At 47.3% G+C, this 25,876-nt stretch overlaps 1 protein-coding gene across 8 annotated transcripts in view; it reads right to left on the bottom strand.

Annotated features, from left to right (window-relative positions):
* The window catches only part of PCNT (pericentrin), a 132,419-nt gene that overhangs the window by 67,457 nt on the left and 39,086 nt on the right, over positions 1–25,876 (bottom strand). For 7 of the 8 annotated variants that reach the window (XM_053902928.1, XM_053902931.1, XM_053902927.1 and 4 more), the window contains 5 exons: positions 24,755–24,887; positions 23,463–23,680; positions 16,815–17,284; positions 14,786–15,350; positions 2,501–2,638 (listed from right to left, as the gene is read on the bottom strand). In XM_053902928.1, coding sequence (XP_053758903.1) covers positions 2,501–2,638; positions 14,786–15,350; positions 16,815–17,284; positions 23,463–23,680; positions 24,755–24,887 — 1,524 coding nt within the window. The remainder of the gene's footprint in view (positions 1–2,500; positions 2,639–14,785; positions 15,351–16,814; positions 17,285–23,462; positions 23,681–24,754; positions 24,888–25,876) is intronic. The other variant, XM_053902925.1, reaches the window with a different exon arrangement.

Consider the following 25,876-nt stretch of genomic DNA (forward strand, 5'->3'; position numbering starts at 1 on the left):
TGTCCTTCAGGCTAGAGTGAAGGGACACCAGACGTTCATTCGAATCCACATGAAGAAATAAAGAACACTGGTAAAGGTTCACAAGTAAACTGAAAGACAAAATAAACATAGATTTTATAATTCTTTTTTTCTCCCATCTGATTTATAAGAAACTGAATAAATCAGTGAGCATAAATTGTATGGAAGTGTACTTTGCATGACAATATTAGCACATAGGACAGAGAAGGGGATGAAGCTACACAGGAGAAGAGATTTGTAAACTATCAAAATCAAGATGGTATTAATCTGAACTATGTTGTTATAAGGTGTTTATTACTGTAATCCCCAGGGCAGGCACCTAAGAAAATAACCCAAAATATATAGAAAATAAACATCAAGGAAATTAAAATGAAAAGAAGGCAGTAACAGAAAATCAGAAAAACAAGAGAGATACAAGATAAACAAGGAGCAAACAGCAAGTAATAATACCTGCTACATCTCTAAACCTAGAGAACACTGTGCTAGGTGAAAGCAACCAAACACAAAAGGGCACAGACTGTATGATTCCATTTCTATAAAATGTCCAGAAACAGGAAGTTCAGTGGTTACCAGGGGCTGGAGGAGGGGAGAGGCAGCTAAGGCTGGGGGGAGCGGGGGGGGGGGGGGGGTTCTTTTTGAGGTGATGCAAATGTTCAGGAAGTAGATAGCAACAATAGTTGCACAACTTGGTGAATACACTAAAAATCACTAAAACATATATACTTAAAAGAGTAATTTTTATGGTATATAAAATAAAGGTGTTGTTAAAAGAAACAACAAAGTAAAGCTACATTAAAAATCATCTTGGGGTGCCTAGGTGGCTCAGTCAGCTCTGTGCTGACAAGCTCAGAGCCTGGAGCCTGCTTCAGATTCTGTGTCTCCCCCTTTCTCTGCCCCTCCCCCGCGTGTGCTCGGTCACCCTCTCTCTTTTAAAAATAAACATTAAAAACAAATCATATTGGGGCTCCTGGGTGGCTCAGTTGGTTGAGCGTTTGAGTTTTGAATTTGGCTCAGGTCATCATCTTACACTCGTGGGACTGAGCCCTGCATCAGAGCCCTGCTTCAGGTTCTCTCTCCCTCTGTTTCTCTCCCCCACTCATGCTCCCTCTCTCTCTCTCTCTCCCTCTAAAATAAAAAAAATATACATACATATAAAAAATAAAAAATAAGTCATCGTAAGAGAAGGTGTTGAGTGTTGAGGCATCCTGCACATTCTTCCATGAGAACAGTCTCCTTAAAGCAAGAAAAGCCTTGATGTGGCTGCTGCTGAGTCACCGAGGCAAGGCAGTAAGACTCAAACGTTCTCAAATTTAAAATATTTGATGGCAATTCTTAGCGGGAAAGGTATGCTAACCACCCAAATTAAATAGAAAAAGGATGGAAGAACGGGAACCCTCTTGCACTGCTGGTGGGAATGCAAACTGGTGCAGCCACTCTGGAAAACAGTGTGGAGGTTCCTCAAAAAATTAAAAATACAACTACCCTATGACCCAGCAATAGCACTAGCAGGAATATATCCAAAGGATACAGGAGTGCTGATTTGAAGGGGCACATGCACCCCAATGTTTATAGCAGCACTATCAACAATATCCAAACTATGGAAAGAGCCCAAATGTCCATCAACTGATGAATGGATAAAGAAGATTATATATACAATGGAATACTACTTGGCAATGAAGAAGAATGAAATCCTGCCATTTGTAACAATGTGGATGGAACTGGACGGTATTATGCTAAATGAAATAAGTCAGGCAAAGAAAGACAAATACCATGTTTTCACTCATATGTGGGAGTTGAGAAACTTAACAGAAGAACATGGGGAAAGGGAAGGGGAAAAATAGCTTCAAACAGAGAGGGAGGCAAACCATAAGAGACTCTTGAGTACAGAGAACAAACTGAGGGTTGATGGGGGGACAGGGAGAGGGGAAAATGGGTGATAGACACTGAGGAGGGCACTGGCTCGATGAGCACTGGGTCGTATGTAAGCGGTGAATGACAAGAATCTACCCCCAATACCAAGAGCACACTATATACACCGTATGTTAGCCAACATATTTATTTTTTTCAACGTTTGTTTTTTGTTTTTTGTTTTTTTTTTTTTGGGACAGAGAGAGACAGAGCATGAACGGGGGAGGGGCAGAGAGAGAGGGAGACACAGAATCGGAAACAGGCTCCAGGCTCTGAGCCATCAGCCCAGAGCCTGACGCGGGGCTCGAACCCACAGACCGCGAGATCGTGACCTGGCTGAAGTCGGATGCTTAACCGACTGCGCCACCCAGGCGCCCCAATTAGCCAACATATTTAAAAAATAATAATAAATAGAAAAATGAGTGAAAAAAATTGCCTACAAAAATCTGTTTCTAAGACAATGAAAACATTTTATGTTTTAACTTCGCATATCACCATTAATTTAGAATAACATTTTATTTACTCTGTAGATGGGGAAGAACAGCAATAACACAAATCATCCTCAGCCCCATACCTTCGGCTGTGGGATCTGCTGCTCCAGTACCACTTGGGACTGGCTCTTTGACAACTGCCGCTTCTCCTCCTCTTCGTGCAGCTCGGCCCGAAGAGCTGGGCCCTGGGCCTCAACCTCCGCAGGAATCAGGGTGCTCTGCTTGAACGAGGAGGAAAAGAGCACTGAGCTCTTCGTGCACAGATACTTGTCAATACCGGAGATCACTACCATTCCGCGTATGTTCAATGTGATGACACATGGGAGTCACGCTACAGCTTATAGAAAACTTCAAACCACGCTGTAGGACTGGATTCTCACCTTAATTATGATAGTGACGAAAACGGGGCATGCGTGGTACAACACTAAAATTATACTTTCAAGTTATAGAGACCATTTCTGAATTAACATATCATTTTTATAAACTTTCTCTCCTGAAATAAATTTAACTCCAAAACCTTTAAAAAGGAAGGATTAAAGGTAATTTCCAAGTTATCACACTTTGCAAAGTTTCCAAAGTACTTTAATTACGTGTCTACCACACTTCTCCTTCTAGGGAAGGTCGGGGTTGACCCAGACCACTCCCAGCAGAAAGGAAGCTAGCTGCAGCCCTGAGAGTAACTGGGTTTCACCAGGAATGCTAATTCCCCGAGCGTCAACCACAAAGTGTTGGTGAATACAGGGAAAAACCCTGAATGCCAACAGGCACCACAGACCAGCAGGGCCAAGGCCAAGGGACAGAAGCCATACTCCCTTTTCCCCAAAAAACAGACCTAAGGAAATACTTGTACCCATTGTGAAGGACACTGGGAAAAACAAAACATCAACACTCAAGAAAAAGAAAATCCCCCAAACACGTGATAAACCCTGATTAACAGTCAAGCTGGAAAGGGAATGACAGATCAGTTCTTTGGGCCCTAGGGCCCTGGCACAGCATTAGGGTGCTTCCCTCTCAGCACCTGCAGCGTGCACTGCGGGCGGGAGGAAACAGCTCTTAACTTTCCACCTGCAAGGGGCAGTAGGGCCACTTCATGCCTGTCCTGCCCAGTGCACACCCAGGCCTGGAGTGGGAACTTGCAAAATGCACCCTAACAGAGGCGAAGGCAAAACATGAGAGCATCATGCAGCAGGAGGGCCACCAGGAAAGAGACACTCAGGAGTCAGGTAAGGCAGTTTCGAGGGTGTGCTCTCAGGAAAGGCTGCAGGACAGCAGGCTGCCATTGGACCTCAAAAGGCCCAGTACCTCTGGGATGGCTGTGCATGTCTAGCAGTATGATCCTCAGGCCACTTCCTTGACCTGACTGGAGAGGCTCAATGTCAGGTCTCCCTTAATTCACACAACCCCTACCCCCCATCCGTAAGACCTCCTTACAGATAATTACTTCTATTTCCAGCCTTGAGTAAAGCTCCATTTAATTTTCCACATTCTAAATAGTAAGGTCAATATAAGAAAATGATGTTTTTAAAAGTTTATTCTCAAATTTTTCTAAAAACCTAGAGAATTCTAGGGAAAATATCATATATATACATACATATATCTATATTTAATCATTAAGAGAAGAAAATAGGTATACCTGGAGAAGGAAAAAAGTAATACTGCACAAAGAATACCAATACAGTAATAAAAATAAATTCAACTGATAATGAGTTAAAGACATTCAAACTATACCTAACCTGACCTCGTACTATTTTCAAAAATTATTATATGAATATTTTTTAATGGAAAGAAAGAAAGAAAGAAAGAAAGAAAGAAAGAAATTGGCTTGAGCAATTGATACTGGCCATACTACAGTTTACTTCTGCATTCCAGAACTCTGCTTAGTGATATGAACACAAGGGAGATTTCTTTATGGGATGTACATCTCTAAGAAAAGGGAAACAAGCTTACGTTTCCAGAGAACTTTTCTCACAAGCCAACTCCAAAGTGAAGTAACCTGGAAAGTAAGTCAATTAGCTCACAAGCCCATGTGAAATAACTCTTCTGGTAAGTGAGCCTGCTTTTCAAACAGGTGCAAAGATATTTGTGGCCCAGATTAACTAACGCCTGTTCAAAGGAAGAACAGCGTGTCCCTGCTAATTTGGGCACAATGACCCTGGCATCCCAGGAAATGTCCAGCAAGGCTTTATGTGCATCTGCTTGTGGGGTGAATCCTGAGGGAAGGCCACAGGAGGAACATGCAACCAGCCACAAGTCTCCCCCACACCAAGACATGAACCTGAATCTGATCATGTGTGTAGAGATGCTGACATGCTTACAGGAATAGGGGGGAGTCTAACATCACAGGAAGCAATAAAAACAGATCCCATGCAAACGAAGCCCCGTGTGGATCCTGATTTGAACAACCACAGGAAGAGACTAGAACCTGGGCTGGATATATGGTGATATTAATGAATCATTTTTAATTTTCTAAGTTAGAATGGATTATGGTTAAGTTCTTTTGGGAGGAGAAAAATGTTACATGGCAGAAACAGATGATGAAGTATTTACAGATGAAAACACACGATACCTGGGATTTGCTTCAAAAGAATTGGGGGTAGGGAGCACTGCCACACTAAGACTGGCACGTACCCCACTGGGCAGCCAGATACAGGGGTTCAATGAACTATTCTACTTCTGTATGTGTTGAAATTTTCTCCAATAAAAGTTAAAATAAGGCTGCAAACAGCTTCCCACCTCCCAGAAATCTAAGTGCTTTCTGTGAAACCAGCTAGACAAAAAAGGTCACTTAAAAAAATTATCTAATGTTCACCTTCTTAGCAGCAAAGTAAAGAGAGAACTTACTTGAACAATGACTTTCTTGTACCACAACTAGAAAAACACTTCCAAAATGCTGCAGGAGCTTATTCAACATAGTGCTGGCAGTCCTAGCCTCAGCAATCAGACAACACAAAGAAATAAAAGGCATCCGAATTGGCAAGGAGGAAGTCAAGATTTCAGTCTTCACAGATGACATGATATTCTATCTAGAAAACCCAAAAGATTCTACCAAAAAAAATGCTAGAACTGATCCATGAGTTCAGGCAAGTCGCAGGATATAAAATCAATGCACAATAATTGGTTGCATTTCTATACACCAATAATGAAGCAGCAGAAAGAGAAATCAAGGAATCAATCCCATTTACGATTCTACCAAAACCCGTAAAATACCCAGGAATAAGCCTAGCCAAAGAGGTGAAAAATCTATACACTGAAAACTATAGAAAGCTCACGAAAGAAATTGAAGAAGACACCAAAAAACGGAAAAGCATTCCATGCTCATGGATTGGAAGAACAAATATTGTTAAATTGTCAGTACTACCCAAAGCAATCTACATGTTCAATGCAATGATGCAATCCCTATCAAAATAACACCAGCATTCTTCACAGAGCTAGAACAAACAATCCTAAAATTTGTATGGAAACAGAAAAGTCCTCGAATGGCCAAAGCAATCCTGAAAAAGAAAAACAAAGCTGGAGGCATCACAATTCCAGACTTCCAGATGTATTACGAAGCTGTAATCATTAAGACAATATGGTACTGGCACAGAAACAGACACTGATCAATGGAACATAAGAGAGAAAACAGAAATGGGCCCACAAACATATGGCCAGGTAATCTTTGACAAAGTAGGAAAGAGTATCCAATGGAATAAAGACAGTCTCTTCAAGCAAATGATGTTGGAAAAACTGGACAGCGACATGCAGAAGAATGAACCTGGACCACTTTCTTACATCATACACAAAAATAAACGCAAATTGCATGAAAGACCTAAAATGTAAGACACGAAGCCATCAAAATCCTAGAGAAGAAAAAAGGCAACAACCTCTTTGACTTTGGCCACAGCAACTTCTTACTCAACATGTTCTGTGAGGCAAGGGAAATAAAAGAAAAAACGAACTTCTGGGACCTCATCAAAATAAAAAGCATCTGCACAACTAAGGAAACTCAATCAGCAAAACTAAAAGGCACCCAACAGAATGGGAGAGGATATTTGCAAATGACATATCAGATAAAGGATTAGTATCCAAAAATCTATAAAGAACTTATCAAACTCAACACCCAAAAAACAAATGGTCCAGTGAAGAAATGGGCAAAAGACATGAATAGACACTTTCCAAAGAAGACAGACATCCAGATGGCTAACAGACACATGGAAAAATGCTCCACATCACCCATCATCAGGGAAATACAAATCAAAACCACAATGAGATACCACCTCACACCAGTCAGAATGGCTAAAATGAACAACTCAGGCAACAACAGATGTTGGCGAGGATGTGGAGAAAGGAGAACCCTTTAGCACTGCTGGTAGGAATGTAAACTGGTGCAGCCACTCTGGAAAACAGTACGGAGGTTCTTCAAAAAATTAAAGATAGAACTACCCTACGACCTAGCTACTGTATTACTAGGTATTTATCCAAAGGATATAGAAGTGGTATTTTGAAGGGGCACATGCACCCCAATGTTTATAGCAGCACCATTGACAATAGCCAAAGTATGGAAAAAGCCCAAATGTCCATCGACTGATCAATGGGTAAAGAAGAAGATGTGGTACGTACGTACGTACACACACACACACACACACACACACACACACACACGCACAGAGGAAGATTACTCAGCAATCAAAAAGAATGAAATCTTGCCATTTGCAACAACGTGGATGGAATGAGAGGGTATTACGCTAAGTGAAATTAGTCAGAGAAGGACAAACACCATATGACTTCACTCATATGTGGAATTTAAGATACAAAACAGATGAACATAAGGGAAGGGAAGAAAAAATAATATAAAAACAGGGAAGGAGCCAAACGTAAGAGACTCTTAAATACAAAGAACAAACTGAGGGTTGCTGGAGGGGTATTGGCTGGGGGCGGGGGTGGGCTAGATGGACAAGCGGCATTGAGGAGGACGCTTGCTGGATGAGCACTGGGTGTTATATGTAGGGGATGAATCACTGGATTCTACTGAAATCATTGCACTATATGCTAACTAACTTGGACATAAATTAAAAAAAAAAAAAAAATGCCGTAGGAGCATTTGGACAGTAGTCAATACAGAAACACAAAACTGCTAAGCCAAGGTACATAAATGACACTCGGTTTCAGGAAGTGTGTGGCTCTGTGCGTCACCAACAGGTAACAAATGGGCAGGAGGAACAAATCAGCAGTCAGACAGTCTCTGGGGGAAGGGCTGTGAGTCAGTACCTGATCCTGTCAACAGACATCCTCAGCAGGTCGCGGGGCAGCGCTTCAGGAGGGAAGAGGGAAGACCAGTCACCTGGGGATCACTAACTCACCCCAGATGCGCTGCCCGGATCCCGGTCTACAAACAGCAGCGGGGCCCTCTAGCCTCTCAAAACACGGGAAGGCGTGTCCACCTCGCAGAGGGCTGTCTCCAGCGTCCTTCTCCCAAGACCCTCCTGGGGCCGGGCGCATGGAACCTGTCGGCACCCCTCTGTCACCAAGAATGACTGTGAGCAACGAAGGAGCTGACAGGACAACTGCTCACCCTCCCTGTGGCGAAGCACCTTCCTGGTGGCCGCTCGACCCCTCTGTGATGACCCCTCAGCGCTGCACTCAAGGGGGCTGGGGGGACACTGAGGGGACCCTGAGAGGCTTAATGGGGCATAGGGAAGATACTGAGAGGGTTACGGGGACACAGAGGGGGCTGAGGGGACACTGAAGAGGCTTCATCCTCTTTTAATGAAATCTGAGGAAGAGGACGGTATGAGGAGGCCATTCCTGTGAACTAACCGGTGAGCAGCTGCATCTCGGTCCCGGCTGGGGGCTTACTGTGTCTAAGCCGTCCTGAGGGCACAGGCTTCTGTGTGTGGATTCCTCCTGTGTCTTCTCATTCTTTCGAATGTGGGAAACCCACCCCAAGTGGCCAGATTCAAGGCAACTTAAAAGTCCATGAAGCAAATCTCAACAAAAATGCCAATTCCCAGACTTTTCAACCAAACAAATGGGGATAAATCTCATTTTTACACTTCCCTTTATTTTTGCAATCTCCTGTAATGCTCATTCTGGAAACTTTCATTGAGGAAATGGTTTAAATACTAATTTCACAAATGAGCTGATCAGTATACATACAACTAAAAGCACTGACTATTAATCTAGGGGACAGAGGAGAACACCAGGGCCTTATTTCACGATTAGAAAAGAGTAATATTAGCATCTCCTTTTTTAAAAAGCCCCACAGCTTTTTTTTTGTCTGTGCTGACAGCGTGGAGCCTGCTTGGGATTCTCTCTCTGTCTTTCTCACTGCCCTCCCCCAATCCACTCACACACATGCTCTCTCTCTCAAATAAATAACCCTTTTAAAAACAAAGAAAATCCCCAAAGAAATAGTACTCACAAAATCTTATAATCTCTATAAATCTCGATGTAGCACTTCACAAAACACATCAGTTATCTAGGAAGCACTATGCACGTAGACTCGTACCCTCTCTCCCCCAGAAAGACCAGAAGACACGGGAGACACAGTATTTCAAATCTAAGAACATGGAGCAGAAGGGCATCAGGGCGTACAGCCAGCGTCCACAGATGCCACCCTGCCTCCATGCAAAGGGAACTGGGGGACGTGAGCCCCGCGGCAAGCCACAAGGACCCTGGCTGGGTCCCAGCCTGCACGGTCTTATCCGTGGCAGTCTCACCTGCTGAAGAGAATTCCAACTGCTTCTTCAGAAGAACAACTACACAACTTGACATACTGCTTGTGGATGTTCTAACAAAGTTTCAAAAATCTGAAAACGAAACCAGAGCGTACACCGACTCCCGGGAGCACCTGCCACAGCAAGTGTGTTCCGTGTGGACGCAGGCGGACGTGCACGTGAAGTCCTCCCCCTCCCTGTCGTGAGGTCGCTTCCTCCCCAGCCACCGCCACCTCCTGAGAGTCCAGACCCAGACGCCTCCTCGTCGTCCCCCAGGCGCCACAGCCTCCCCACCACCCTCACAGGCGCCACAGTCAATCTCACCCCAGCACAGCCCGGGAGACATCAGGAACCCCTCGCTGCCCCGGAGCACCGCCCTCAGAGGGGCCCCGAGCCCACCCTCGGTGCCCTCCCATCCCTACGCTTCCCAAGGGCCTTGTCAATTCCTGTCTGAGGTAGTACAATCACCTCCAACGCCTCTTTTGTCCAGCTGTCAGATGCCTATGCCGCTGCCTACAAGGTCAGCGTCCTGCCCTCCAAGCACACGGCCCCCCAGACACACCCCAGGTGGGTCCTGACATCCCTCCTCCTCACCCTGACCTCGGAAGTCACACCAACACCGCGTGGCGGGGCCACCGGTACCTCTTAAAAAGGGCACCTGAAGACGTCTGGGGGACGAGCGGGGGCTGGCCCGCTGCCGTCAGACCCCTACTCGGCAAGTTCCCCGCAGGCCCCACCGCGCCCGGCCCTGGGAAGCAAGAGGACAGGACAGGCACAACTACCCCTCACGCTCAGCCCTCTGTAGGCTTTGCAGGGCACGGGGCTAGAAGCCCTGAAGGAAAGGGGGGCGTCCCGCACTGGGCAGGCGGGGAAGCGCCTGTGGTGGAGGTGATCTGGCTGAAAGGTGAGAGTGTGAAGACGAGTTCAGAGGACGGCACACCTGGCACGTCTGCGGAAACAGACAACGGACAGGACGACGGGACACGGGGTCAGAGGACACGTGTGGCAGGCACCTGTGCGGAGCCGTGTCCCCAGGTCACGCTGAGTAGCCTGGGATGCACAGGGCGGGAACCTACATGCAGAAAAGAGACGACAGCGGAGGCCTCACACGGGCGACCGCTGCTGGACCGTACTGGGAGCACTCGGACGCGCTCTCCCGGACCGGCTGACCCCTGAGTGCAGGCCCCAGGCGTGTCCAGCTCCCACCCGCCACCAGAGCGCTCCGATGAGAAGACTCGGAGAGGGCAGGAGCCCCGGGAGGCCCAGCGCTGGAGAGCCCCTCGGCAGCCAGACCCCCTCCCGCGGCACCGCCGCTCCGCCTGCTGCTTCTGCGTCTTGGCTGCGTGCGTGTCTCCGAGCTCCCACGGGGCTGCCTGGCGCCAATGCTCCAGGAGCAAAACCTTGGCGCCCACCACACGGCCAAGCTCCTGTCCTCCTCCAGCAGGCGCCTCTGACTCTGCAGGGTTCCAGCCAGCCCCCACTTCCGAGACAGTGACCGCCCAGCACTGCACCTGCCACGTGCCTCCATCCACCTACCACACAGACCCCCCCCCCCCCGCCACGTGCTTCTGGTCGCCCACCACACAGCCCCCCCATCAGAAACCCCAACCCCAATGCCACCCACCCCGTGCACCTTGTTCCACCCACCACATGGTTCCCCATCTTAAAGGTAGTAAACATCCTACATGCTCCTCACAGTCAAATTTGTCATAGTTTAAAATGCAGTTTCACGGCACAAGAACAGACACTCAGATCAATGGAACAGAACAGAGAACCCAGAAACGGACCCACAAACGTATGGCCAACTAATCTTTGACAAAGCAGGAAAGAATATCCAATGGAATAAAGACAGTCTCTTCAGCAAGTGGTGCTGAAAAAACTGGACAGCGACATGCCGAAGAATGAACCTGGACACTTTCTTACACCAGACACAAAAATAAACTCAAAATGGATGAAAGACCTCAATGTAAGACAGGAAGCCATCAAAATCCTCGAGGAGAAAGCAGGCAAAAACCTCTTTGACCTCTGCCGCAGCAACTTCTTACTCAACATGTCTCCAGAGGCAAGGGAAACAAAAGCAAAAATGAACTACTGGGACCTCATCAAAATAAAAAGCTTCTGCACAGTGAAGGAAACAATCAGCAAAACTAAAAGCAACTGGCAGAATGGGAGAAGAGATCTGCAAACGACATATCAGATAAAGGGTTAGTATCCAAAATCTATAAAGAACTTACCAGACTCAACACCCAAAAAACAAATAATCCAGTGAGGAAATGGGCAAAAGACATGAATAGGCACTTCTCCAAAGACATCCAGATGGCCAAGCGACACATGAAAAAATGCTCCACATCACTCATCATCAGGGAAATGCAAATCAAAACCACAAGGAGATACCACCTCACACCTGTCAGAATGGCTGACAACTCAGGCAACAAAAGACGTTGGCAAGGATGCAGAGGAAGAGGAACTCTTTTGCACCGCTGGTGGGAATGCAAGCTGGTGCAGCCACTCTGGAAAACAGTATGGAGGTTCCTCAAAAAATTAAAAATAGAACTACCTTACGACCCAGCAATTGCACTACTAGGCATTTATCCACAGGATACAGGTATGCTGTTTTGAAGGGACACATGTACCCCAATGTTTATAACAGCACTACCAATAATAGCCAAAGTATGGAAAGAGCCCAAATGTCCATCAACGAATAAATGGATAAAGAAGATGTGGTATGTATGTGTGTGTGTGTGTGTGTGTGTGTGTATATATATATACACACACACACACACATACAGTGAAGTATTACTCGGCCATCAAAAAGAACGAAACCTTGCCATTTGTAACTACGTGGATGGAACTAGAGTGTATTATGCTAAACGAAATTAGTCAGTCAGGAAAAGACAAATATCATATGACTTCACTCATATGAGGACTTTAAGAGACAAAACAGAAGAACATACGGGAAGGGGAACAAAAATAATATTAAAACGGGGAGGGGGACAAAAACATAAGACACTCTTAAATATGGAGAACAAACTGAGGGTTGCTGGAGGGTTTGTGGGAAGGGGGATGGAAATGGGTAAGGGGCATTAAGGAATCTACTCCTGAAATCATCGTTGCACTAGATGCTAACTAACTTGGATGTAAGTTAAAAAAAAAAAAAATTAGGGGTGCCTGGGTGGCTCAGTCGGTTGAGTATCTGATTTCAGCTCAGGTCATGATCTCACAGCTCGTGAGTTCGAGCCCCTCGTCGGGCTCTGGTGCTGACAGCTTGGAGCCTGGAGCCTGCTTCGGATTCTGTGTCTCCCTCTCTCTCTGTCCCAACCCACTCGCATTCTGTCTCTGTCTCTCTCAAAAATAAATAAACATTAAAAATTAATTGATTAGGGGCGCCTGGGTGGCGTAGTCGGTTAAGCGTCCGACTTCAGCCAGGTCACGATCTTGCGGTCCGTGAGTTCGAGCCCGGCGTCAGGCTCTGCGCTGATGGCTCGGAGCCTGGAGCCTGTTTCCGATTCTGTGTCTCCCTCCCTCTCTGCCCCTCCCCCGTTCATGCTCTGTCTCTCTCTGTCCCAAAAAAAAAAAAAAAAAAAAAAAAAAAAGTTAAAAAAAAAATAAAAATTAATCAATTAATTAAATGAAAATTTAAAAAAAGAACTTACTACTGAAAAATAAAAATAAAATGCAGTTTCAATCAATAAATTAAATACAAGCACGGTTTCATGTGTAAAATGTACCCGTTTCTCCCTCTGGAATATTCTTTTAAAACTTCATTTATTCTGAATCAACTAAACCAAGAAAATCTAACGTAAAGCCACAGGCTGGGAATGGGCCCTGTTCCCCATAGGACCTGTCTGCACAGAAGGAAACCAAAGCCAACATCGGAGGACCCGCGGCTGGAGAAGGCAGCACTGGCCTGCGGCACCGCCCGCCATCCTCACACAGCTCCCCACGTTCACACCAGAGGGGCACGGTGGCTCTACCCACTCCTGAGGAGAAGCCGTGGCTGGGGCCACCCCGCACCTGTGCTGAGGCCTGAGCTCGAGGATGCAGGAACTCCAGGGCTTCCCCAAGGCCACACCTCGGGAGACACAGAACAAGCTGAATCTAAACGTAAAACGAAGACACCACGCCTACTAAAAGCAGGGTTACCTTTTCCCTTCCAATCTTAAGTAGAGCTGAACAGAATCAGAGGGTAAACCAATGTTTAGAGCTAAGTCACCGTGAATGAAGGATGAAACCGTCACAGGAACACCTTGTTACAAAAGCACCTGTGAAACAGGTGGTCCCTGTGTTTACGCGAGTCGGAGACTTCCTGCTTTGTAGTCCAGAACGCCAACTTCCTAAATACCTGACAAGACACTAACTCACCAGAACAGTGATTTTTACTTGATTTTACCGCCAGCTGGAGATCATGCCGCCACCACCCTTGGGCGGAAGAAGGCGCACATCCCATCCTGCGCGGGGCAGCAGCTGACCCCATCCACGTCTGGGAGCCTGGCATGCCCCGCTGGACGGCGCAGGGGACAGAGCAGGCCCGTCCACTGTGAGATGAAACCTACAGCCACCCCAGTCTGTGTGACGAGACGGTTTCAGGCCAAAGAGACGAGTGCTTAGTCTAGAGACACAGGTGCCACAGGTCTGCAGGTGAGGAGAGGGGGTTGCTGGCCCTTCCAGAAATTCACTTCCACACTAAAACTTAAAGTACCTGTCAAGAAGCAGTCACTGCTCGGGGCACCTGGGTGGCTCAGTCGGTTAAGCATCCGACTTCGGCTCAGGTCATGATCTCCCGGTCCGTGAGTTTGAGCCCCGCGTCGGGCTCTGTGCTGACAGCTCAGAGCCTGGAGCCTGTTTCACATTCTGTGTCTCCCTCTCTCTCTGACCCTCCCCCGTTCATGCTCTGTCTCTCCCTGTCTCAAAAATAAATAAATATTTAATAAGAAAAAAAAAAGAAGCAGTCACTGCTCTTGAGACAGGACAGAAAGATGTAATTTCACGAAGCATCAATAAAGGGAACCCGAGGGTGTGTGTGTGCACAACAGGAGGCCCTCGGAACTGTCTTACCACGAGGGTCAGAGACCACCTCGAGGTGCGCCCTGAAACCTGACACCTCACACAGAATTCCATGTGAGCGTGCACGTGCACATCTCCCGAGGATCAGAGATCAAAGCCTTTACCGAGAGCTCTGCGATCAAAACTCTTAAAACAGGGGCTCCTGATTGGCTCTGTCAGTACAACACGCAACTCCTGAACTCGGGGTTGGGAGTTCAAGCCCCACATTGGATAAATTACTTAAAAATAAATCTTAAAAAAAAAAACAAAAACAAAAAAACGAAACAATCTCACATTCTAGGGGCACCTGCGTGGCTCAGTTGGTTAAGCGTCCGAGTTCAGCTCAGGTCACGATCTCGCAGTTTGCGAGCTCAAGCCCCACATCCGGCTCACTGCTGTCAGACTGTCAGTGCAGAGCCCATTTCAGATCCTCTGTCCCGCTCTCTATGTTCCTCTGCTGCTTACACTCTCCCAAAAATAAATATTAAAAAAAAAAAAAAAAAAGCTCACGTTCTTACCCACCATAAGGAAGCCCCCACACTTGCCAAGGACAGGCAGCAGACCGTGAGACCCGCTCACGGAGACATGCACTTGGACGACAGGAAGGACCTGCCCGGACACCCGCCTCACCTGTGGCGCTCCCCAAAGCTCGTGGGGAGCTAGGGCTTTCCCATCCTCAGAACAGCTGGTGCTCCCGGGCGTCCTCAGGCCGTCCTCTACGGGCGGAAGGTCCCGGCCACGGTTCAGCTCGTCCTCTGGCTCCCGAGTCAGCACCGCAGGGTGAGACGCGTCCTTCTCCTGCAGCTGCTCCGCGAGGTGTGCCCGCAGCTGCTCCAGAGCCCGTCTGTGCTCCTCCCTCACGGCCTGCATCTCAGACCGGTGACGTGACTCCAGGGAATCCAGATGTGACGAGTGACTGGCCTCCAAAGCACTGACCGCGGCAGCGTGCTTCGTCCGCAGTTCAGCCACGCGGGCTTCTGAGAGAGCCCAGTGCTCACTCTCCATGGAGGCCCGCAGCTCCTCCGCCTGAGCCCGGTGTCTGGCCTCCAGCTCCGCCGTCAAGGACAGAACGTGCTGCTGGTGTCTCTCCCGGAGGAGTCGGAGCTCGCGGGCATGCTTCTCCTGGGCCTCCCGAAGGAGGGCATCCTGCTCCGCGGTGAATCTCTCTGTGATTTCTTTCCGTTCTTCTAAAAACCTGAGAGGACACGCAAAGTGAATATGGGCAGCAGGATGTGCAGCCACAAGAGCGCCGACATCACTCTGAAAACCGACTCGCGTTTCCTACATCGCCCCTGGATTTTAACTGCCCTTGCCGCTCCTCCCTCTGCCATGGCCGGTCTGAGGCCACCACCATCAGAAGTAACTGCAGAGTGAAGGGGCCACGCTGAAGAGGAGTTCAAAGGCCAGAGCCCAGGCGTGCCCGCTCACAAACCGGAGGACACAGGAGCCACAGCAAGAAAGCACACACACGTTTCCGACAGGCACCACAGCAAAAAGGCAGGCAGAAAGACTCCCTTCCAATCAGAGAGCCTAAAGCTCAACCGGGCATGCATTCCACACCGGTGAGGTCCCTGTTCAATTCTCACCAAGGCTAAGACCTGTGACTGTGTCTCTGTGCCAGCCCTCCACCAGATACCTCTGAAAGCGTTGCCACAGATCATCCCCTTTAGCGTCACCACACAGGGAGATCACGAAGGTTTTGCGAGGTTGAGTGTGGCGCCTGAAACCATCCAGCTTACACAGGGTGGGTCAAGATCTGAACTCAAGTTCTCAGCCCCCAGGTCAAAAGCTCTCACACCTGACTCATGATGGGGGTAACAGCTGACACAGGAGAAAAGGCAGCACCAACATCAAGTCTGATGATCCCACGGCTCCCACACACCCCAGTCTCTACAGCCCTGGTTTGCAAAGAGTTAGCACTGACAGAGGCAAAGGACCAAATCACAATCTAAATCTATTTAAAATTTAAGGGAAGTACGTATATATTTTAGAAAGAAAAAGTTTATTTTTAAAATATACGTTTGAGTTTAAAAAACACACAAAAAGAACACGGATAAACTGCGTATCTTTTTGATAAAAGAAGTGTAAAGTTGGGGCGCCTGGGTGGCTCAGTCAGTTAAGCATGTGACTTCAGTTCAGGTCATGATCTCACGTCTCGTGAGTTAAAGCCCTGTGTCGGGAGCCTGCTTCGGATTCTGTCTCCCTCTCCCTCTGCCCCTCCCCTGCTCATGCTCTCTCTCTCTTTCTCTCTCTCTCAAAAATAAACACTAAAAATTAAAATTAAAAAAATTAGAAAAGCGTAAAGTCTTGCTTTTGAAATTTTAAAACGTGCAAAGAACAAAAATGATGTGGAAAATGCGTGCACAGTAGTGTCCACCAAAGGAACACAGATCCCACCAGAAGGACGTGGACACTGTTTCTGCCGTGTTCCAGCATATCTGAGTCATGGGACATGTGCTTCTGTCCTGCTGTTATTTTAGGGTGAAGACTGCTTGGCCCCACCTTCCTGCACACCTTCCCGCTCTACTGAGAGCCTACAGCACATCTTCCCAGGGGATCTGCCTCTCACCCTCTGCTGGGCATCTGGGGGGTCAGGGGTTGGGTGGGAACCTGGCAGACGGCTCTACACTCAGCATGCTGCTATGGGGACGTCACCCACCTGTTCTGGGCCAGCATCAGCTGGAGGGCACAGTCCTCCTTCAGGCGGAGTGTAGCAAGCTCCCAGTCCTTGTCCACAGGAGCCAGACCACCACCCGGCTCCCGGCCACACTGGCTGCACTGCGGAAACTCGTCCCCAGCGAGCCCGAGCTCCAGCTGCCGTAGACGGCCCTGCTGCTCCACCAGGGACCCCTCCAGTTCCAGGATCTGGGCCGCCTGCTGATCCTGAAGTTGCCTCATTTTGATTTCTCGAAGCTCAAACTTGTTTATTATTAACTGTTTCTCAGACTCAGCTTGTTCCCTCAGGTCAAGGAGCATCAGCGTCACTTCCTCTTCAGCTTTTCTCTTTAGACCCTCACTTGTCACCTTCCATTCCTCCTCTCTTTCTTTGAATTCTTGCTTCATTAGTTGAATCTTCTCCTTAGCTTTCTTCAGCTCCTCCTGGTGATCTTCAACTAAGTTATATTTTACCTACAGACAACACAGTTTCATTCAAGTAGGAAGAGAAGAGAAGAGAAGAGAAGAGAAGAGAAGAGAAGAGAAGAGAAGAGAAGAGAAGAGAAGAGGAAAGGAAAGGAAAGGAAAGGAAAGGAAAGGAAAGGAAAGGAAAGGAAAGGAAAGGAAAGAAAAAAGATTACTGGCAATATTGACCCCCAAATGAGCTGTTCTTCGCCTCTGGAGCTCACAGGCCTGGACAAACCAACAGAAATGAACATATACACACAAGTGTGCAGCAAACAGGGCTGGAGGCCTTCTCTGTGTGCCAAGACCAGCAAAGGCGGGGAGGGGGGCAGCGGGGGGCAGACACGTCACGGGTCTTAAGTCAAGGGGAAGGCCAACTCCCTGGCCACAGCAGAGCCACCATCAGTAAGGAGACGAAGTCCATGAGAACAGTAACAGCAAAAAGCACGACGAGTTCAAGCCTCTGGTCTTGCTCCATTCATATTCCAGCATCTACAAGGAACTTGAGCAAAGGGATGAGAAGCTAAAATTCATACTTTTAAGAGTATCTTGTGAAAAGGGAGGTGAATCACAAAGCTGAAAGTAGGCAAATGTTTTGATTTTCAAAAAAGGAAAGAAAATAGGTCAATAAACTACTGAATGTCATTGAAAAGAAACAAAACTAAAAATGGTATGTAAGACAGACCTCGACTCCTTATTTAAAAATTAAGTTATCGGGGCGCCTGGGTGGCTCAGTTGGTTAAGCAACCAACTTCGGCTCAGGTCATGATCTCGCAGTTTGTGAGTTCGAGCCCCGCGCTGGGCTCTGTGCTGACAGCTCAGAGCCTGGAGCCTAATTCAGATTCTGTGTCTCCCCATCTCTCTACCCCTCCCCTGCTCACGCTCTGTGTCTCTCTGTCTCTCAATAATAAATAAACGTTTATAAAAAAAAAAAAAAATTAAAAGAAAAATGAAGTTATTAAAGTGGCACCTGGCTGGTTCAGTCAGTCAAACATTCAACTCTTGATCTCGGAGTCATGAGTGCAAGCCCCAAGCTGGGTGCAGAGTTTGCTTTAAAAAAAAAATGAAGTTATTAAAAACAAAGTTTAGGGTCACTGCTTCTGGAGATGGCTGAGAAGCTCTAATCAGGCCAACCCTCCCAGATAACAGCTATAAACACTGGAAAAAATGTAAGAAGCTACCTGAAGACCTGAGAGAGCATCTAAAAGCAAGCAAATTGTGGGGCATTTGGGTGGCTCAGTCGATCGTGAGTTCAACTTCGGCTCAGGTCACGATCTCGTGGTCCATGAGTTAGAGCCCCATGTCATGCTCTGTGCTGACAGCTCAGAGCCTGGAGCTGCTTCAGATTCTGTGTCTCCCTCTCTCTCTGCCCCACCCCCGCTCATGCTCTGTCTCTGTCTCTCTCAAAAATAAACAAAAACATTTAAGAAAAAATTCAAAGCAAGCAGTGTGGAGAAGGGTTGGACACCCAGAAAAAATAATAGCAGTGGGCAATTTACCTGTCCATGCCACACACACTAGAATCCCATCATCTTACTTGTTTGAAGAGAAGAGGTAGAAACTGAGAGATGAAAGCCCATTAGGACAGAGCCAGAGAAAGAAAGCTGAAAAATCTGTGCATAAACCTAGCCCAAATCTCGGGCTAACCCCTGATGCATATGTGTGTGGGCAGACTCCAAGAGCCGACCAACACAGAGAAGATATAACATGGAGTCAAAATCCAGCCAAGTTAACTATCTGCTAAAAATGGGGAAAAAAAAAAAAACCAAAACCAATACTCTTTAGAGGAACACAACAGAATCCAGAGTCTCCACAGTGTATTATTCGCAATGTCCAGGATATAATCCAAAATGAGTTGATATACAAATAAACAGGAACTATGATCCATGCTAAAAAGAAAATATAATCATTAGAGAACAACCCCAAGATAACACAAATGTGAAATTAGCAGACAAAGGTTTTAAACAGCTATCATAATTACACTTACACACATAAAGAAAAAGACACTCATAATGAATAAAAGAATAGCGGATCACAGTGAAGATAAAAGACACTCTTAAGAAGAACCAAATAGAAATTCTAGAATTGGAAAGCACAATATCTGAAATTTAAAAATTCACTAGGTGGACTTAAAAGCAGATCAGAGCTAACAAATGATAGTCCGTGAACTGGAAGATTGATAGAATGTAACCAACAGGAAGGAAAAAAGATTAGAAAAAATAAATAGAACCTCAGAAACTGAAAGATACAACATCCATGGAAATGGAGTTCCAAGAAGGAAAGGAGAGAATGGAGCAGAAATAAAAAACTGAAGAACATCCTCAGTAAAAACTCTTCAAATTAGGAGAAAGACACAAATACATAGAATTTTCTGTAAGTCACTAAAACAGACCACCATTTCAGTAATGTGATCATTAAATAAGAAAAGATAAAGTCTATCTAGTTTAAAGTTTTTTGTTTTTGTTTTTTCAGATAACTATGTTTCTTAGGATGCCGGTTTCTTTTTCTCAAATATTCATAATTCATTTTATGCATGGATTTTAACAATTTCATGAGAGAGGGGCACCTGGATGGCTGAGTTGGTTAAGCATCCAATTTCGGCTCAGGTCAATGATCTCACAATTTGGGAATTCAAGCCCCCATCAGTCTCTCTGCTGTCAGTACAGAGCCCACTTCAGATCCTCTGTCGTTCTCTCTCTCTGCCCCTCCCCTGCTTGTGCCTGCTCTCTTAAAAATTAAAAAAAAATTTTAAAAAGAATTTCATGAGAGAAAAAACACCAAAGAAAATCACACCTAAGCACATCATAGTAAAATGACTGAGAATAAAACAGAAAGAGAAAAACCTTTGAAAGAGCTAAAAAGAAATGATACATTACATTTAGATAAATATTGATTTGAATGATCACTGACTTCTCATGAGAAATAAGGTCAGAAGTAACAACACCTTTAAATCCTGAAAAAAATCCTGTCACCTTGCCTTCTAGATACAGCAAAAATTATCTTCAAGAAAGAAGGTAAAAGAAAACTTATTGAATAGCAGATCCGCACAATAAGAATGCTTAAAGGAAATGCTTCAGGCTGAAAGGAAGCGCTACCAAATGGAAACTCAGACCTTCGGGAAGAAACAAAGAGCACTGTAAATGATAAATGTAAGACTACTTTTCCTCTTAATTTCCTTCAAGTATATTTGACTATTCAAAACAAAACTTACATTGTGGAGCTTACCCACACAAACAGACGTAACACCTATAAAAATTATGGCATAAAAAACAAAGAAAACATGATAAATGCACCTATCCACTCACAGGACTCTCACATTTGATCTGAAATGGTACACTGTTAACCCTGAGAAGATCGTGAGGAAAACGTATGCTCTACTCCCGAAAGCAACCACTAAGCACACAGCAGATACATAAAAATCAATTCTAAGGGGCGCCTGGGTGTCTCAGTCAGTTAAGTCTCTGACTCTTGATCTCAGCTCAGGTCTTGTTTTCCGGGTTGTGCATTAAAGCCCCATGCTGGGCTCTGCTTCCCCCCCCCCCCGCCCCCCCCAAATCAATCCTAAAAATATTCAAATAACCCAAAAGGCAAGAAAGAAGGAACAGAGGGAACAAAAAAAGAAAACATAAAGAAAAACAGATGGACCTTGTAGAAAACTAACAGCAAAATGGTAGACATAAGTCAAACCAGATCAATAATGAACCAAAATGTTAACAAACTAAACACTCCAATAAAAGTTAAAGAGTTTGTCAGAATGGAGTTTTAAAAATATCCAACTATAGGGGCGCCGAGGTGGCTCAGTAGGTTAAGTGTCTGACCCTTCACATTGGCTCAGGTCATGATCTCACTGTTTCTGGGTGTGAGCCCCACATTGGGCCCTGCACTGATATGTGGAGCCTGCTTGGGATTCTCATTCTCATCTCTCTCTCTCTCTCTCTCTCTCTCTGCCCCTCCCCTGCTCATTCTCTCTCACTCTAAAAAGAAATAAATAGGGGTGCCTGGGTGGCTCCGTCGGTTGAGTGTCCAACTTTGGCTCAGGTCATGATCTCACAGTTTGTGGGTTTGAGCCCCACATCGGGCTCTGTGCTGACAGCTCAGAGCCTGGAGCCTGCTTCGGATTCTGTGTCTCCCTCTCTCTGCCCCTTCCCCGCTCATGCTCCGTCTCTCTCTGTCTCTCAAATATGAATAAACGTTAAAAAAAATTAAATTCAATTTAAAAAAAAGAGAAAGAAAATAAAAAGAAATAAACTTAAAAAAATAATCTAATTAGACGGCTCAGAGCCTGGAGCCTGCTTCAGATTCTGTGTCTCCCTCTCTCTCTCTGCCCCTTCCCAGCTCGTGCCCTGTCTTACTCTCAGAAATATATAAACGTTATAAAATAAAAATAAATATGTTTAACTATATGCTGTGCGCATGTGTAATATATTAAAAAATAAATATGTGGTCTTTGTGCCCAGTTCCTGACACACAGCTGTGAAAACCCTTGGAATCCCTGGAAAAAGAGAGTCTCTTGCATGCTAATGAGATAGTAGGTGTCTGGGGATCTCTGGGTGGCTTCAGCATGGGAGCCGGTCCCCGGAAAAATCAAGCATGATTAGAGAGGGCTGGAACTTTCAGCCCCACACCCTTAAACCTCCACAGAGCGAAGAGGGTTGGAGGTGAGAGTTCAATCACCAACGGCCAATGATTTAATCAACCACATTATGTAACGCAGCTTCCATAAAACCCCCTAAAGGGTCGGTGGGTGAGCGTGTGGAGGCACTGAACAGTGACACGCCTGGAGAGGGCCCGGCGGCTGCATATCACCCCCCACCTTAGCCTATGCCTCTCTTCCATTTGGTTGCTTCAGCTGGCATCCTTCGTAGTAAACTGCTAACAGTAAACTGTCTCCCTGACTTCCAGGAGCCTGAAAGGGGAAGGTGGGTGCGTTTGGGAGTATTCAGACTTTGAAGCCAAGTCAGACAGAAGTTGAGTAGGTAACCTGGGAACCCAATAATTGCAAATGGCTTTGAGGTGGGGTTAGTCTCATGGGACTGAGCCCTTAACCTACGGAGGTCCAACACCAAGTCCAGGTAGTTACTCTCAATAGATGAATAGTAAAAGGGACAGGAAAAGGTACGCCACACAAACAAAATGCAAATGAAGGCTGGAATGACTATGCTGATGAAAGAGAAAGTAGACTGCAATACAAACAAGGCTACAAAGAGTAATACAGAGAACAGAGAAAACGGATACTTCATTAAGGATAAAAAGGTAACTTTTTCAGGAAAACAAAAAAATCACAAATGTGAATGTGTGTAGTAACAGGCCTTTAAATAGTTAAAGATTGGCAAAATTAAAGGGGAAAATAGATAATTCTACACCCCTCTCTCAGTAATGGATGTAAGTAGGTAAAATGGTGGTCCAGGAAACATACAAACACCTAAACATCGGAAGCCATTGAGGGAAGCCCACACAACTTTCCATAAAACTCTATCTTTAGTTCTGTTTTGAGGCAAGTCTTCACCATTGCTTTAGAGAAGAACATATGATCAAATGTGCAGGTAATAACATTGTATGAAATTCAGTTTTGATGGAGAATGAAAATCCAAAAAGACCTCTGCGGGAAAGAACACAGGGGAGAGCATCAGGCCACAAGCGTGAAGTGGAGGGAATATGGCTGTCAGCACACCTGTGGAAAAGGCTTAAAAAAGCTCTGATCGCACGGATTCTATTATTCCAATGCAGGGATGAGCCATACCCCCTGAGCAGCACACACAGCCAAGCCTACTAGGAATCTGGCTGAGGCCGCGTGCTGGACTGTCTGCCAGCATGAGCAATGCACGGGGGTCTCCTCGCTCGCACGGCACACTCTCTGGCTGCACGACCGACAACAGGAAGAGCGCAGGGGCTCAACAGCACTGGAGACACCAGGGTGCACAGAGCCCGCAGATGGCCATGCCAACCAGCCTGCACCCCACCCCCGCCCCGGGTCTCAGGATGCCCAGACAGTCCCCTAACCCCAGAAGCATGGGGAAGGAGGAACGAGGAGTCAAACCCTGGCCTGGCTCCGGGTGGAACCCCATCCTGACAGTGAGGAGGCGCTGAGCAAACACGGCTGCAGGCAGCAGGAGGGACAGAGCCGCGGGACTCATGGGGGCCTCCACACAAGTGTGCCACTGCGGAGGCGGGCTGGATCCACACTTACCCTCTCCAAGTCCTCCTTCAGGCGGATTTCATGCCGCAACCTCTCGTGTAAATTTCTATTTTCTAGTTTTAAGACATCAATTTCTTCCTTGAGCTCCGACTGAAGAAATGAGAGTTTAAGCTTGTGCTCAGCTTCTAAACTCAAGACTCTGGCTGCCACCTCTGTCTCTACCTCCGAGGCTGTGTCCTGCGCACACAGGAGAGGCACTCGAGCAAGTTCTGTGAGGGACGGGAAGGCAGGAAGGACAGTCAGGCACGACCCTCGAGGACATCACATGCAGCAAACAAGAACACTCATCTTCCAACACTTCAGACGACACGGACACTCAGACTGTGGCCACCTGCAGGTGAGCCCAGTCGGGAGCTCACGGGCTGTCACAGCACAGCACCCCTGTGCCCCCAGCCCCAGAAAACGAGCCTGCAGCTGCCACCTTGTCCTGAGCCACCCACACCCACTCACCACCCACTCCATCCCTTTAGTTGGGTATCAGGTGACTGTTACCCCACAGTGGGGGCGGGGACGTGTAATTCTGGGCCATTGGTAGCCCAGGCCCTTTCTGGGCTGTTCAGGTTGGGACTTGTTACCTTCCCGGGTTCAACAATGATCTGAACAGCGGACACAGGCACTCCGTGTGTGCCCATCACTGCCCAGTGACCATAAGGCACTGTGTGGTGGCCATGAAGGACGTCTCACACAGGAAGGAGAACAGTGAGGGGCAGATGCCAAGCACAGCATAACCCTTGCTCCCGGGACCATGCTCCTCCTCTCAGCCTGCCTCACCAGCTCCAAGGGAGCCCTTGGCTAAAACAGGTGGTCACGGCAGAGCACCCCAACAGGGACCTGACCCCCGTACCCTCGCATGGGACCCTCTGTCTCGCTTCCTCAGGGTGACAAGGGGTGGCAACCGCGCCCACCCGCAGGGCTGGCCCGGCTACAGCAGTGAGCGGCTGCGCTGCCCGCACCTCCTGGAACCCGTGTCCAGGGCTGGCCTTACACTGCTCCCCTAAACAGCCAGGCCACTAACCGTCCCCATCTGCTGCAACCCCTGGGAGGATCACAGCTTCTCCGTCTACCACCTCCTGTGTGCCCCCGTCTCCTGTGACCCCTCGTGCTGCACCCAGTCAGGTCCTCTCCTGACACGCCCCAAGCCTGGCCCCTTAACTCTGAGGACACTACCAGGGAGGACCTGCAGAGTACAGGGTGGGCGTGTCCAGAGAACCCACAACCTTCCCCCAGACGGTTCCCTGTGGGCCAGACAGCCGCCAGCACAGGCAGCAGGGAAGTACACGCACCTTCATCAGGGCCTTGTGAGAACCCTGCATGCTGCTCCCCTTCCATCACCTGCGGCCCTGCGAGGTCCACCTCCTGCTGGCCTTCCAGGGAAGACTTCAATGCTGCTAGTTGGCGCCAGTGGGCTGCTTCTAACTGTGTGTGCAAATCAGGAAAAAAAAATATCACAAAGGAAATGTTACAAGAGACCTCTCTGCTCGTCACCTAATCACTGCCTCCCAGGGAACTCGCCGGGACGTGCATGTTCACACCATCCCCCCCATCCCTAGCATCTCACCTCCAGGGGGGCCAGGTGACTCATAGGGAGATGGGACCTGAGGACACGGGCACGTACCACTGACTGGCGAGCCCTCCTCCCTCCCGGGCTGTGCTCACCGAAGCCAATGCAGAGCCCCAGCTGCAGGGACGCCAAGCAGGCCGTTCCTGGGAGCCTGACCAGAACTTTTCTGGAGCTGCAGGCAGACCCTGATGACCAGACCCCCTCCCAAAGCCAGGGCCTCAGCCTTTACCAAAGGCACCCTGTTCCACTGTGGGGGCTCTGGGATATCCCCAGCCTATTTACTCCCGCGCCTCTTCCCTCCCAGTCCGTGTCTCCCCCATGTCCCCTTCTGAAGCCAGACACGTGCTGCCTGCTTGGGACATGGACCTGCCCCAAGGAAAGGGTCTCTGGTCGCTGCTGTGAGCACCCCTGACAAGAGGCCCAACCCAAGCATCCTCTAGAAGGGAGGAAAGAAGGGCTCAGTGCAGATACTGTTGTTTCCTGTTCCCCTAAAAATAGTAAATCCATCTTCCTAAGATATCACAGAGGAGTCACATCAATCTACACTTCAAGTTCACAGTAAACTCAAGTTATCTTTAAAAGCAAGACTTAAATTCCTACATTGTTATAGGAATGAACCACTGACTGACAGCAAGAATCCAGTCCAGAAACAGACTTGTGCCCCTGGGACAACTGTAGGCACACAAAAGGTTGTGTTTTAACAAGTCTGGCCTGAAGGAGTGACTAGCCATTTGGAAAAAGGAAACAAACCCAGAGCCTATTCCTCCTGCTGGACAACAGCTAAATACCAGGTGGATAAAACTAAAACTAAAAAAGCTTTAAAAGAATCAGAAGGTGGTGCATG

The sequence above is a fragment of the Panthera pardus genome, unplaced genomic scaffold (genome assembly GCF_024362965.1).
Source record: "Panthera pardus isolate Hobbes unplaced genomic scaffold, ASM2436296v1 HiC_scaffold_16, whole genome shotgun sequence".
In the NCBI taxonomy this organism is placed as follows: Eukaryota; Metazoa; Chordata; class Mammalia; order Carnivora; family Felidae; genus Panthera; species Panthera pardus.